General features: G+C 37.9%; 1 protein-coding gene across 1 annotated transcript; it reads left to right on the top strand.

Moving 5' to 3' along the window:
* The first annotated feature begins 6,394 nt into the window (after nucleotides 1-6,394).
* tlcd1 (TLC domain containing 1) lies at nucleotides 6,395-14,324 on the top strand. The gene is made up of 4 exons (XM_059331299.1): nucleotides 6,395-7,143; nucleotides 8,189-8,271; nucleotides 10,674-10,756; nucleotides 11,707-14,324. Exons 1-4 carry the CDS (start codon nucleotides 6,938-6,940, stop codon nucleotides 12,112-12,114), a joined length of 780 nt encoding a protein of 259 aa, XP_059187282.1. The 5' UTR covers nucleotides 6,395-6,937; the 3' UTR covers nucleotides 12,115-14,324.
* Nucleotides 14,325-14,695: the final 371 nt, after the last annotated feature.

Genomic DNA, 14,695 nt, shown 5'->3' on the forward strand with positions numbered 1-14,695 from the left:
AGTCACAGAGGAAAAGCTTTTGGAGATTTACCACTGTATTTTTGCTTTCAGCGTGTAGAACAAGCACACAAAGCATGTTGCTTCCCAAATAATTAATGTAGGTATGGCCTACAGTAGGTACAAGATATGATATGATATGATATGATATGATATGATATGATATGATATGATATGAGAAATTTAAGATGTTATATACACGGTCGCCCATAAAGTTGGGATAATTTTGTATTCAGACACAATCCTCTGTTAATTGTGATTTAATTTTCATTGGAAGAAATTGATTAATGAATTTTTGAGAAGATATACACTTGTACATATGTGTCAAGAATACATTACATTGTCACAATCATTTCATGGAAAGAGGTAAAAAAAAAAATAGATATGTGAGCAACTGCGTACAACTGGAGTTATGACTAATGTATAAAAACTGAAGATCAGATCAGAATCAGAAAGATCTTAATAGCTTGTTGGGAAGAAAAACACTTTGAATATGACATTTTAGGTATTTAATTCTAACGTGCCTATTTCTAACATATTGGCCTGTAACAGTAAAATCACAGGTGCTGCAAACATTATTGAAGCGTCTCAGTAAGTCATGACTACTAAGTCAGCATGAACAATATCCTGAAACCTGAAAGGAGAGACATGGAATTATTTATTTTAAATATTTCAATCATTCCTAACATGACAGATCCAAATATAGCCATTTCTTCCTTTGTCCTTGTCCTCATTTTTTCTTCACTCTGTTTCAATGACCTCATTTGTTACAAACCATTTATGAACACTTTTAAGCCAATCATTTTGTCAAGGCTCTAAACGTTTCTTTCACTGTCAGAAAATGTGAAGCTCTAACGGAGTAATCTGGCTTTATTTTCTTCATGATTTCCACTGTTTTCACTAACAAGAAAATCCAGTTTGTAGTCATGTTAAGGAAAAGATTACCACGACCAGTATCTTCTCATTTCTGTTCAGTGACTCAATGTTTTAGGTTACAAACTGCTTTCTTCACAGAACAGTTTATGTGTGCCATGTCAGAAACTTCTTCAGTACAGTGTTGTCTAACAATTATGGCAGGAAACAAATTAAGGGAGGTGAAAACTGAAATGGAGACAGTGAGGCAGGGCAGATGAGATTAGTGCAGCGTCTTGAGCATGGACTTCAGATACTGAAGTCTTACATCCAGACGCCTGGTGATTATAAAGCGCCGTCCCCTCGTCTGAGATAAGCAGGAAGCAGGCTACAGGAGCACTGTTTCCCCTCTTTGCCATGGTGGGGATAATAAATGCTTTGTGCTGCGACAAAGCCTGCTCTGTGTTGTTCTGAAGTACATAACTCCACTATTATCATCAATCTGAAATAATGATATGTCACCACAAACAGTGATCTTCATGTAATTTAACCTTTTCTCTACAATTTGCAGGTTTTTAAATGAAGTTAGGTGGAGGGATGATGGGTGAGTAGGTGGTTTGACAAACAATAGTTTGCTCTTTCTCAGGGATATAATATCTCAACAAAGGAGCACCTAAAGAAGACTTGCAGTATATGTGGCACTCCTCAGACCAGCTCAGTGACATATTTGTCCTTGTGCTGCTGTCGGAGATCTGTCTCCAGATGCAACAGTCAGTGAGCAGGAATGCTCTGTGAAGGGTAGCGAAACTGATGCTAAACCTCAGGTATTGACCATTAATCTGTGGAGATTTCTCAAGACAGGAAGTTGTGGGTGAGGTTGTTTCAACACAGTGATGCTTTCACCTCTTTCTCACCTTTAACAGCGAGGCCACTATCACACAAGAGATCAGGAAGTTTCACAGGAAGAAAAGGACAGGTGTAATCAACCAAATGTATGAATCATTTCCTACTGTGACTCGTCTTTCTATGTGTTATATATACCATGTGTGTGTGTAAATGTGCATGTGTGTGATATATATATATATATATATATATATATATATATATATATGTATATATATATATTATTTGATAATAAAGAATCTCGTTTCATTTACTTTTTCTATTTTTTTCTGCAAGTCGGCAAATAAAAGTTGAACTTGTGTTGACTTGTTCTGATTTCTCTCCTTCTTTCTGTTTTATTTTCATAAAATCATGTTATTTTTTATTGTGCACTCAAATTACTATCACTTAAATTAGTGTTGGCTTGTTTAATTGATAGAGAAAGTTTAGTTTAGCTAGTTATTTTCTTGTTTAAAAGTTTGTTTTTGTAAAGGACAATATAATTGTAGATTTTGATTAGTGCTACATAAATTAACATAAGTATTATAATTAAACTAGTGGGTTCTGTTTCTCTTGTTCTTCTGTATTACAATTATTTATTATTATTATTATTATTATTATGTATTTATTTTGGATGATTAGAACTCTCACTGTAGCTTAGTAGCAGTGAAAACACGACAAATTAGGGGTTACAGCACAATACGGGCATAATAAATGAATATGTCAATAAAGTATATAAAAAACAAATAAAATAAATTACTAATTCCCCTTACTTTTCTACAACTTCCAGTGAAAAGGTGCAGTTTTATGCTCAAGATTGAATCTGACTCTTCTTCTAACCAACATGAACCTATTTTTGTTTGGCTATTTACGATGCACTTGCTGGAAATCAATTAACCCGTAGATTTTCTCTCTTGCAGACTTGCAGAGTCTCCACTCCACGGTAACAGTTTCTCAGCAGCCCTCGGGGGAAAGAAAAATCACCCCAAGATCAATATGGTTCAGAGCTGAGCCAGGCACAAAGATTCCCATCTTAAACACATCACATGATATTGGGAGACCTACTGAACAGCTCGACAGTCTCTGGTGTTTGCTGGGTTCAGTATGAAACCTTTCGCATCTTTTGTTAGAAATCATGAGTTGTTTCTTTGGAAACCTGAAGCTGTGAGTAATTACCATGTTTCTGTGATAAAACTATGAGAGCAAAAGGCTCCCATTCTTTCACACTACAATAAAATAACCATGGTGAGGCGACTAGGAAACACAAGAAATGGTATTAAGTTACATTTCTCTCTCGAGCCGCAGGGTGTTTCGTTACAGAGAGCCCTGCTCTCAACTGATATAAGTACATTAATTGTATGGTTCATGTTTCATGCTTAGAGTTTCATGAAGCATTAGACTTATTGATCAGTCCAAGCCTCTCTCTCTCTCCCTTTTCATGTGTGTAACCTGACTATATGAAAAGAACTGCAGCCTTATTAATCACAGGGAATTTTCTAGCACATTTCAGTATCATCACTAACACAGAGAGGGGAGTCATCATGGATGTTTTTGGGGAGAAATGCCTCCAAGTGGTTTGATGAAGAACTGAGAGCCACTGAGCTGAAAAACAATCAGTTTCTATGAAGTGCTCCTTCTTTAAATGAGGTTTTGCTGCCATCTGCTGGTGTCTTTTTACACTGTAGCCTGGCCTCCCAACAGGCTTAAGTTCATTAACACTGAAGCTTAATTTTAACCTTCTCTCAGCCATCCTTTTTCTTTTAAAAAATTATCACCTATTTGGCATATCCAAATGGAGAAGTTTAAAATAGAAGAACTGACGAAAATGCATATGACGCTTAATCTAAATGGTTAGATTGTGAAAAGTTGCTTGTTTAGCATGTGGGTAAAACACATTCTGAACTACATAATTTCAAACATAGCTCAAAAAAGTTTTTCTTGTCCTGATCTATAATAAGTCATGTTTGAATAACAATACCTAGGACACACTTTATGTCAGAGGGGCACACATCCGCACATACCATCGACTTCCTGTCAACCACATCTGTATATAATTTCAGACCTCAAGGCCAAAACTTATGGGAGTGAGGAAGTCCTGTCACTGGTGTCCCTGAACCTCTCCAGAACTATAGAATGTGTATTTAAAACTACGGTGATGAGTGGGGGGTAACTATATACAGCTTACAGATTAAGTTAATTGCTGTTAGGCAGATATGTTTTAAGACCCTATGTACAACTCCTATTATTAAAATAAATTTGGGATGCTCCAAACTGAAGTGGATAAAAAGTATAAAAGAGCATAAAATCGAAATACTCAAGTAAAGTACACGTGCCTTAAAAGTTGTGGTTACATTCCATCACTGCATGCAAAAAATGCCCCTATTGCACACAACTTACTCCTCTTCCACCCCAAACAAAAGTTTATGTATTAATGATATGATTGTTTTTTTATATGCAAATATGTTCACAATTTGTGCCAAAAGTGCAGCTCTGTTGCAGTAAAATGCAACAAAGATGTTATCAGCAGGTTCATTTGAATCAGTGTTTCACTCATTTTTAAGGAAAAGTATTCATAGTTATCTGAAGAAAAGATAAATAAATAAATAATGAAAGAGAATGAGCAAGACAGTAAAGTAGGAATAGAATAAATACATCAGTTTGTGAATGAGCTGAAAAACTTTTAGCACACAAAGAAAAGTGAACTCCTTCTGTGTGGGTTTAAATTTCACAGAAACAGCTGTGTTTCAGGTGGTAATGTGTGTGTGTGGAGGGTCTTTGCTCCTCCTGATGGGTTTTATTCACTTACTCACTTCCTTTTCCCCACCGGGCTGCAGGGAGGCCAACTGTGGGGGATGAGAGCCATGCTGTGTTTATGGAAAGAGTTGTAGCCGAGGAAGGAGGGTGTTAGCTACATGGGCTGCATTTCTAACACAGAAAATGTACATTGTTTTGCTCCAAGCATAACAAAGATGTGTATGTTTATACTCTCAAAAAAGATCTATAAATACTGATGAAATTGCCACCAATTTAAAAGAATTCAAGAAACTGAATCTAGTATTTGATCAACTAATGTATATAATGTACTGAAGTCGTCTTTGTGCCAAAACTCTCTATCAAGTCCTAGAATATTAAAAAAGTCAAAGAGTGCATGTGGTCAAGTTTGTACTAATTCTGATTGGCTGAAGGCTGAGAAGCAAATTACTTCTGCAACAATTAAAAAGAAAAGAAAAAGTAAAGAGATCTACAACATTTCCGGAGATAAAAGCATATTGTTAAAAATCTAGCTAGGATTGTACTGCCCTCGACACTTTGTCTCACAAAAAGACCAGAAAATCAGCTGGAAACAGAGCACCCCGGTTGCTCTCTTAATAGTTGGGGAAATGCAGCTGTGTATCATCAGGATAAAGAAGGGAATTTATTCCATGTTTGTTAAGTATGTGGCCCACAGTTACAGCATCCAAATGAAAAAATACACCCAGGACCCAACATTGGCCCCTGGGGTACACCACAGACTATGAGCTTCTTTCTTTCTTTCTTTCTTTCTTTCTTTCTTTCTTTCTTTCTTTCTTTCTTTCTTCTGGTCCAACAAAATAAAGGCCACGATTTATACAGATGTCTTTGAAGGTCTTTTTGCTCTCTCTGTCTTATCTTTCCTGTGATGAAGAGCCAACTCCCACTCACTGTTAAGTCTATCATGGTAGTGCCCATTAAGAAGTCAGAAGCACATTAGCGCAACAGAAAAGTGCTGAAATAAAACAACTTGCATGCATCACCAATGTCCATAATGGGGTGTATTGGCAACATTAGACATAAACATTAAACATATAAAGGAAAATTGCTGTGTTTGTCACGTGGACCACATGTTGTTCGGACCCATAATACAACTGACATGACCTCACCACACAACTACATTTCCCACAATGCCCTCAACCAGACTGTGACCCTGTTATATTCGGCAGTAAAAACCTTACATAAAGGGAGATACATTTTTAACCAAACATTTTAAGTACCCTTTAGACTTAAATATTTTAAGTCTAAAAAAAAAAATTTAAAAACTTAAAAAAAAAACTTTTAATCACTTTTTAATGACTTTATGAACTTAAATGATTATGAATTAATGTCTAAAACATACATTATAAACATAAAAATTAAACAGTCTCTTACAGTTACAGAAAGGTTCATAACTGAACACAGAAAGGGGCAACTCTGCAGAATTACCTGTTATTTTGATACTTCAGGACATTTTTGACATCTATATATGTGGGTGTAAATCTGTAGCCTACATCTTGTTTTCTGCAAGAATTTTACTTGTAATAAAGTATTTTATTTTATTTTTTTAATCTTCGTGGCATTATTATAATTTAATTGACTTTATCTAAATACTTCATCCACTACTGGCATAGTGAACCGAATTTCCTTCTGCTCCAAATACCAAATTTTACATTATTAGTTCCGCTGTCGCCTTTAGGCCAGAAACAAAAGAAACACACCCTGTAGTGAAGATAGGCGTACGTGTGAAACGTGTTTACTTAAGTTTTCATTGATAAACACTGTAGATGCGTGAAGCAGAGGTAAGTGGCTTTTACGCACAGTTACACGCGCATTTAAAAGGGGCGGCGCTGTTAAAGTTATGACTCTGCGGCTATTTAATACATTAAATAATCGTCCGTTTGACCACTCTTACCAAAAACCACACTTCGGGAACCCTGTTATGTGATTTTGTCACTTGCGTAACGTGATCTCATTCTCTGCCCCTCCTTGTTTATGTGGCTGAAGGGCGCAGCAGCAGCACCTACCCCTCCCCGTCCACCACTCCCCCTTTCCAGTCAGCACAGACAGGCGGGCGGAGAGAGGCCACACATAACATTACAAGGCTCTGCGTGAAGACAAACACCGTCTCGTTGGAATGAGCCGTTACGGGATTCCCCTCCAAGCCCCCGTCCACATGCTCCGGGAGCTGAAAACGTGAAGAGAGAAAAAGCTGCAGCATCAGCCGGACATCATCTCTGCGGAGAGAAGACTTGATACAAAACTTATAGTAAAAACAGAGGACTTTCAGCTGCAGCAGCGTCTCCTCTGTACTGGAGAACAATCCCATCTCATACCGTGAATATCTCTTTCTGACAGGAGCGTGAAAAAGTTGACAGGGGAAAGAGTACGTTAGTTAATAAGAGCCAGAGGGAACGCAGGGGGCGAGGAGGAGAGGATGGACACCCTGGTTTCTGTTGTGAAGAGCCACCCTGGTCCGGCAGTGCTGGTGTTCGCTCTGATTTTCAGGCTGATCCACCGGTTGCTGCAAAGGCTGCCTGTTCCCAAAGTGGTGAAGCAGGATGACACCCACACCTGGAAGTGGAAGAACCTCTCTGTCTCGATGGTGCACTCCCTGCTGACTGGGACATGGGCTATGACCTGGTAAGTTTCCATCCAAACATCTGTCTATTATTCAGGCCATCTATCCAGCCATCCACACTGGGACACCATTGTCTATTCACAGTCCACATGATGTGTTATGTATGGGTGGGTGTGCAGCAGTGACAGTCTGTGGCAGCCAGGATAAGAAGGGCATGTACAGACAGGGTGAGGGACGAGGAAGAGAAAGGCATTTTTAAGTGGGGAGGGAAATACCGCTGTACTGTACAGTATGAACCACATAAAACTCTCTTATTGCTCTTTGCGTGTAGTTGTTAATTTATGTTAGACTCAGAAAAGAAACAAATCTTTTCAGCATCACACGTAGCCAGTCATGTTACTCAACAGCCTGCACTTGCATTAACTGGAAAAACCTGCTGGCTTAACAATTCTTTTCAAAGCATGATGAGAAACTATTTTTTGGGGTGGGGAGTTTTGTTTGTGACTCAGCTTGTAACGTTTAGAAGTTTGGACCAATGTCTGCCTGCTCTTTCACTTACTTATTTATACATTTGTGTTATATGTTAATGAGATAGAGAGATAGAGTAGGTTTCCACATTTCAAAGTAGGTTTTTGTTCACTCAGAGGAGAGCTAAGGAAACATGTGAAACATGCCGCATTAGGGCTAGAGGTCATTTGTTAACAATAATTCATGGTGTGTTTATACAGGGAGGGGACATGAAGAAACCTTTGCTATTTGAGGTGTGCCCCCTTTACCACCAGCATGGAGAAGTGACAAAGAATAATTCAGAATAAGACCAAAAAATAGCCATAGAATTGCAAAAATAAAGGTATTTATTTTAAGTTTTTGTTTGACACAAATAGGAGCTAGAACAAAAAGTTTTAAAATGAAATAATAAAACATTACTCACACTATTTCTCCAACTACTGTAAGTAGTGCTATCTATTGGTCAGGGGGTTAAAAAAGCCCAAACACCTGATATTAATGCCTCTGCTTAGTCAGACTGTCCTCTCCAGGAGTAAGCCCATGTATGTCTGAGTGAGGCGAGTAAAGATCCATCTATTTATAACATGTGTCCCTCTCCAGTGCAGCGATTTGGCCAGAGACGTTGAGAAACCTTCACTCTTTCCACACCCCTCTGTCCTACCTGCTCGTCTGTGTCTCAACAGGTCAGTGAACACACCATGGGAAGCAATTAAACTCCAGGAAAACAAGAAAAACAAGTGCAACGGTTAGGTTTTGGTGTCTGAAGGCAAATGCAGAATGAAAGAAATGTGTTTGTGGTGTAGGACCTGTAAAATGTCAGATTGTTAAAGGTGCTTAAGTTATAACTTCCTACAGCCTGAGGAAGTGTCTTAATATGTTTTGTGTGACTAAAAACTTAAAGATTAATCATGTATGACAAAGAAAAGGATAAAACCTCACAATTGAAAAGCTGAAACCAGCTGGGGTTTTTTAGGGATGCGCTGATCAGATACAGTATCGGTATCAGTCCAATACTGGCCAAAATCACTGGTTTAGATATCAGAAAAAATAGCAGAATCTAATATGATCTATTAGCTTAAAGTATCACGGAAACGGTTAACTCAACTTTGAGTAACAAGCTGTCAAGAGAGATGTGTCATGAATATGTGATGTGTCACACTGTTGAGCAGCTGTGAGAAAAAGTTTGAATATAAAGAAGCAGCAGCTGTGGGTTACACATTTATTTTCTTTTAGTAAGTAGAATATTTGTTTTGCAGTTAAAACATTATGTTTTCTAGTTGGCTAAGTTAAGAGACTTCATACAAATGCATTAGTAACAGCTTAGTTGTTTATTGTTCTGTATTAGCAGATACTTAAGATTGCAGTATCAGTATTACTACCAGACATTAAAAAGTGATCCCAAATTAAAGATGACAAAAAAGATTACTGTTGGAGTGTTTCAGCTCTAGTTTAATGCTTAAGAGGTGCAGGAGGGGTCTTTTCCATTCATATTATCTTTGGGTCATAAAAGCACCATCTTCCCTGTTACTGCTGTCAGTGAACAACAAAAAACATCCGTCCCCCTCACCAGACTCTCAGAACAGATGAATGGGCGTCTCCTCTAAATCACTACGGACACCAAAGATAATCCACAGAGGACTCGGTGGTCTAGTTGAGCTGCACTCTGTGTGGTTATACGTGTTACCATGAAGACACAAATCTGTGGAGATCTGCCCTGACAACAGCAAACAGCTATGAGCTCCACTGAGGCCGACCGGGCCAGATACTGGAGGTCATGTTCTTTAATATAGAGGCTGGTTGTGTGTCTCTTTAGCCACAGCGTGCCACTCATACAGAGGCACAAAAGGACTCTTAGTCACTTAAATACCTCCAGCTAAATGAGGCCTGCACAGTTTAATAACCGTGGTTATGTTGTGAATCGTTTTGGCATCTTCTATCATCTTGATATTTATAGTCAGATATATTCAACCATTCATTGTAGAAAAGTAGATTTTTAGGTTATGCTAGAAGCAGTTAGTGGCAGTTTTCTGCAGTCAGTCACACAAACAGAACACTGCCCTCGAGGTGATAATAAACTGATGCAAATAAAAGGGAACAAAAAGTAAATGTTTGTTCTACTTCACATTAAGGACGTTAAGAATGCTGTCAACTAAACATCCTTTAGTTTTGTTTATCTGAGAGAAGGAACAGTGCAAATGAATAAATAAATAAATATGTGGAAAAAATGTCATAATTAACAAGGGGGCTGGTCAATGTGTTACAAAGGCTTCCTAAAATACATCAAAGCATGGACAAAAACAGGGCGTGCAGTTTAAAGATTGCAAAATGACATACAGTTGTTTGAAGCAGTAGGAACAGTAGTGACATATAAAAAAGCAGCATAAAGAGAGTGGAGTGCTGAATGCTAAAAATGTTAAGCTAAAATTCCTGTTTTTTATGATTAATAACTTGTTGTTATTATCATTTTTCATGTTGGAGTGAGAACATTAAAACAGCACACTCATTGTGGCTGGAAAGCTGCAGGTTTACAACGCCAGCTTCATTTAACTTCATATCCCCCTCCAGTATCTTACATTTACCGTTATCTTACCTGTTTGATTGATGCCACTACGGTGAGGTGAAACAGCTTTACTGCACAAACACAGCAGTGGCTTCTCTGTCATCTGTTTGAAATTACAAAGTTATAATGCAGTTTTAGCGTAAAAGTCTGAAGCTCAGAAGCTTTCCACAAGCAAAAAAAGATTACTTTTGTACACCCAAAAATGCTTAGTATACATGGACACTACTTATATTACATACAAACTCTGGGGAAAACACGAAGAAAGCAATCAAACACATGCTACCGTATCCTTATGTGTCTAAACACATGTCCGATATAAAGTCAAATCTGAGCTCAGTAAAATAAACGTGTGAATGTACTCCACATTCATTCAAAAAGAGCAGAAACTTTTTCAGGAAAAGCTTAGCTCAAAAATCAGATAAACAGTAAAATATAAAATGCAATTTATTCCAAACCTCCTCTACTTCCTGTCCTCTTCCTTTCATACAAGTGACAGACCGTGTCAATTTGTCTTCCCTCTCTCAGGATACTTTGTGCAGGATGCAGGTGATATTATCCTCACAGGACATGCAAAAGCATCATGGGGATTCTTACTCCATCATGTGCTGGTAAGACGCAATGCTTGCATGCCATGTTGTGTGTGTTTTTAAATGTATATATCAAGTGTGCATTTCTGGTTCAGATAAGATATCAAAGTCAGTTGTGGTGTGGTAGGTCTGCAGTGACAGGCAGCGTCCAGTAGAAGTGTTTGTTTTGGCCACTGACAGGCTCAGATTGTTATTAAAGGTGTCTGACAACATTATGAAAAGGTGGAGAAGTGTCAATTTGAAACACTGTAAGAGGTGACTAGACAGAGATCCAGGGAGAGTTTGTCATGTTGGAGTACAGAAACTGCAGCATAGTTTTATCTAAATGATTTTAAATGATAACAAGAGTTTGTTTCTGCTCATTTCCGAATTGTGCACAACACAATGCTGTGCAACACTTGTGTGCAGCCTTTTTTGTCTTTATTTGATACTCCTAGCAGCCAAAGAGGATATTAAATACTATAAACAAAGCTCTTTTTCTTGAAGTAAAAAGTTCCAAGAGCAGACACCTGCTGCAGAAAGAACATCAGGAATGCTATTAGCTAAAAGTACTGTTTTGTCCTGCATCAGAGCACATGAAAGCATGGCAGAACAACAATCTGAGCCTGTTAGTGGCAAAAACAAGAACTTTCAGTGAACATATATTGACTGTTTGCAATTGCTCCTTGTGATAACATTGCAGCCGTCTCACTCAATACTGGACAATTTTCAAATATTTCAAATAGTAAATGTTATGTCCTGAAGTCACTTAAACACAACAGCAGGGACAAATAAAGTCCAGGTGGAAATATCAATTTCTGTGGTGTTTTAACATTGTTTTTTTATGCCTGGCAGGAGATTTAGCTGGGTTAAGGAATTTATATGAGGAGGATTCCTTACAAAAAAATTGCAAACAATAAAAGCAAGGAAATACAAATAAAGACAAACAAAAATACCTTCAAACTAATTTTCTGTGTGTGTCTCCTCCTCAGGTAATCTCATGTTTCATGTACACCCTCTACACTGAAGTGTATGTAGCCGGCGCTGTTGTCGCTCTCTTTGTGGAGGTCAACAGCGTCACCCTCCACCTGAGGCTGCTGCTGAAGCTGGCAGACGATCGCTGCTCCTTCACCTACTACATCAACAAGCACATCAACATCATCACCTACGTCACTTTTCGTCTAGGCACCCAGTTCTACCTCACCTGGTACATCATCCAAAACTACGCCTGGCTGGACCACGCTTTATACTTCCTCATCTCCATAATAATGATGAATATCATGATGCTGGTTTATTTCTACCGCCTGGTCCGTGCTGATTTTTTCCCCCGAAAAAAGGAGAAATCGGTGGGACAGAACGGGGCGTGCAACAACAACTCCAAAAAGTTTCCCTGTGATTGACTGTGGAAGGTTTACAGAACTACATTGTTGTTTTTTTATGGTGGGAGTTTACACATTTTGTCTTTTTTATCAAACTGACACCATTCCTCGTAACGACAAGTTCCCTTGTTGTGTCTCACTGCCAAAAGAAAAACCAACTGCAAAATAACTTTGGGTGGAACGAGGTCTAGCCTTCGGCTTTTCATGGGTAAAAATACAATACAACATCTTTAAAGAAGCCAAAAATTCTGGGGTAATCCCCTAAGACAATACCACTTTTATTTTATATTTAATTTAGGAATATGTTGAATTTTTGGGAAATGTTTTTAGTTACATTCTTCTCAAGGGTTAGATGTGAAAATTGGATAGTAAAAAAAATTGAAATGGAGAAATAGCTAGTCTGTCCAACAATGAGATATAATGTGGTAATCTGTGAGATTCAGAGGCACTGGTAGGCCATTTTTTTACCCTATGGACAGCCTGGGTTATCCGTTTCTTCTTGTTTCTAGCAAATCTAAGCTAGCCGGCTGTTGCATGTGGCTTTAGTGTACAGATACGAGAATGGCATTAAACTTATCTTAGTCTCTGCAACATAGACTGAATGAAAGAAGTGGATGTAGCCACAGTGATGAAACCCATTGTTTAATGGACCACTGCTGTATCCATCTTGTTTTGACCGCACCTTAGCCGATGGCTATGCCGTGCAGAGTGGTTGCTAATAAAGTTAGCTTCCATGATTCAAGGTAAACTAAAAAACAAGTTCATGGCTATTAAATGTGCACAGAGCCATGGATATACATTGCTACACCTCTGTCCTGATTGACAGTTCGCTGTGGTAGCAATTTAATAATCACCAGGTAGCCAAGTCCTAAAGAAAACCCTGCTCTATCTTTTTTTTTACTAACAATGGGACAATAATTAACAAAATGAACAACATGCTTTTTTGATTGAGACCATAAACTCATTCGGAAAATGTTTACTGAAATAGGGTCATTTTCTCATAAACTTCAATTGGACTTCTTAATTGCAGCCAGTTAAAGGTACTTCTGCACTGGCTTCACATTTCAGACCCCGAGGCTACGCCCGCTTCTTTTATTCAGTCAAGAAAGTATTTCCCAAAGGAGTTGAACTATTTCTTACATCTGTCACAAAAAAACAACAAAAAAAGCAGTGAGACCATTAGTTTAGTAAATTCAAAATGTGGAGTTGCATTTAGCAGTTTTTAACAATCACAGCTGAAACCCTAGCTACTGTATATATGCAACCATGTCTTTAACATTTGCATGGGTTACAGTGTTTGTACAAACTCCTAACTGCTTTTTTGGATTTTGGACTTCCGGCAGCAATAGATTCACATTTTGATCAAACTTGTTTATACAGTACATCCTCCCTCTCTGTTCCTCTATGATGCCACTTGTGGCTGAAGAGATATTGGGCTGTGACTGAACTGGAACTCGACCAAATCAACTGGTGACACACATTAACGCAAGGAAAATGGTTCTCATGTGAATCCTGTTGGTGTTTGACACTAGTGGGGCTGAAGCTGGATCTTTCTGCCATCTAACAGTCTGATAACTGAGCTCATCAGCATGTGGGCGGCATGAAAAACCCTTCACAATGAGCAGACAGCAGCACAATCAATACTGATATTGATTATCACCAGTAGTTTGACTTGATGTGGAGTGATAGAAGAGTATCCTGCAGCGTGTAGCTTATTTTAGTCATATTTTTATAGAATAGGTCCCTTTTTTAAGATATTCTGCTCTTCCTCCTCTTGTACACATGGCGTTTTGTAAATAATGCCCTTTTATATATATTTTAAGTGATGATAAAACCAAGCAAACAACATCAGTGGACTTTAAATGCTAATGTTCTAATCATGCCATAAATCATACGTGCTGACAGTGTCATTTAAAAGCCTAATGATCAGTACATTTCATTTTCTATTTCAGCCAAATGCCAAGAAATGGACAGTTTAGATGTTTTTGACTTGTGCTGCAGTGCCTTTACCATGTGCCTTTTCAAGAAGACTAAAGCACAGATACTGTGCGAATAGGGAAGTATAGAAAGAGTGCTGACTGATATCTGTAGGCTTTTCTAAAAGCTGGGCCAAGTGGAGAGATTTTTGAGACAAACACACTAAATTAATTTGGCTATGTGTTTAATGTATCTTGTCTTAACTGTTTTTTAGGAGCCCCATATTTTTGGATGGTTGAGTGATGCCATGAATTAAAAAAAAGTATTTAAAAATCACAAGAGTGTTTATGTATTTTTTTTTCTAATTGCAGAGGAGGAAAGGTTTTACATTCATGTAGTCACACATTCAGACCTGAGAGATGTCAGTCAGATAGTTTACTGTCAGATATTTTACATAAGTAAAATTACTTATAGAACAAATGTGTTAAAAGAAAAGAAAAGAAAAAGAAAAAAGTCCATTACAAGTAAATGTTCTGCATGAAGAGTACAGAAGTATGGATGTCAAAATGTATTTATAGTATCGAAGGTTAACGTGCAGACTGTGACTGATCATAATAAATTAAATTATTTGATTTTTAATACTGCATAGAAGCAAAAAATCATTTTACTGTTGTAACTATTGTTT

The sequence above is a fragment of the Centropristis striata genome, chromosome 4 (assembly GCF_030273125.1).
Source record: "Centropristis striata isolate RG_2023a ecotype Rhode Island chromosome 4, C.striata_1.0, whole genome shotgun sequence".
Classification (NCBI taxonomy): domain Eukaryota; kingdom Metazoa; phylum Chordata; class Actinopteri; order Perciformes; family Serranidae; genus Centropristis; species Centropristis striata.

Bases quoted from the DNA above. Each gene is read 5' to 3' on its own strand.
- tlcd1 (XM_059331299.1), top strand. From the start codon at position 6,938: ATGGACACCCTGGTTTCTGTTGTGAAGAGCCACCCTGGTCCGGCAGTG. The intron at 7,144-8,188 runs GTAAGTTTCCAT...GTCCCTCTCCAG, and splicing joins GGGACATGGGCTATGACCTG to TGCAGCGATTTGGCCAGAGA. The intron at 8,272-10,673 runs GTCAGTGAACAC...TCCCTCTCTCAG, and splicing joins GCTCGTCTGTGTCTCAACAG to GATACTTTGTGCAGGATGCA.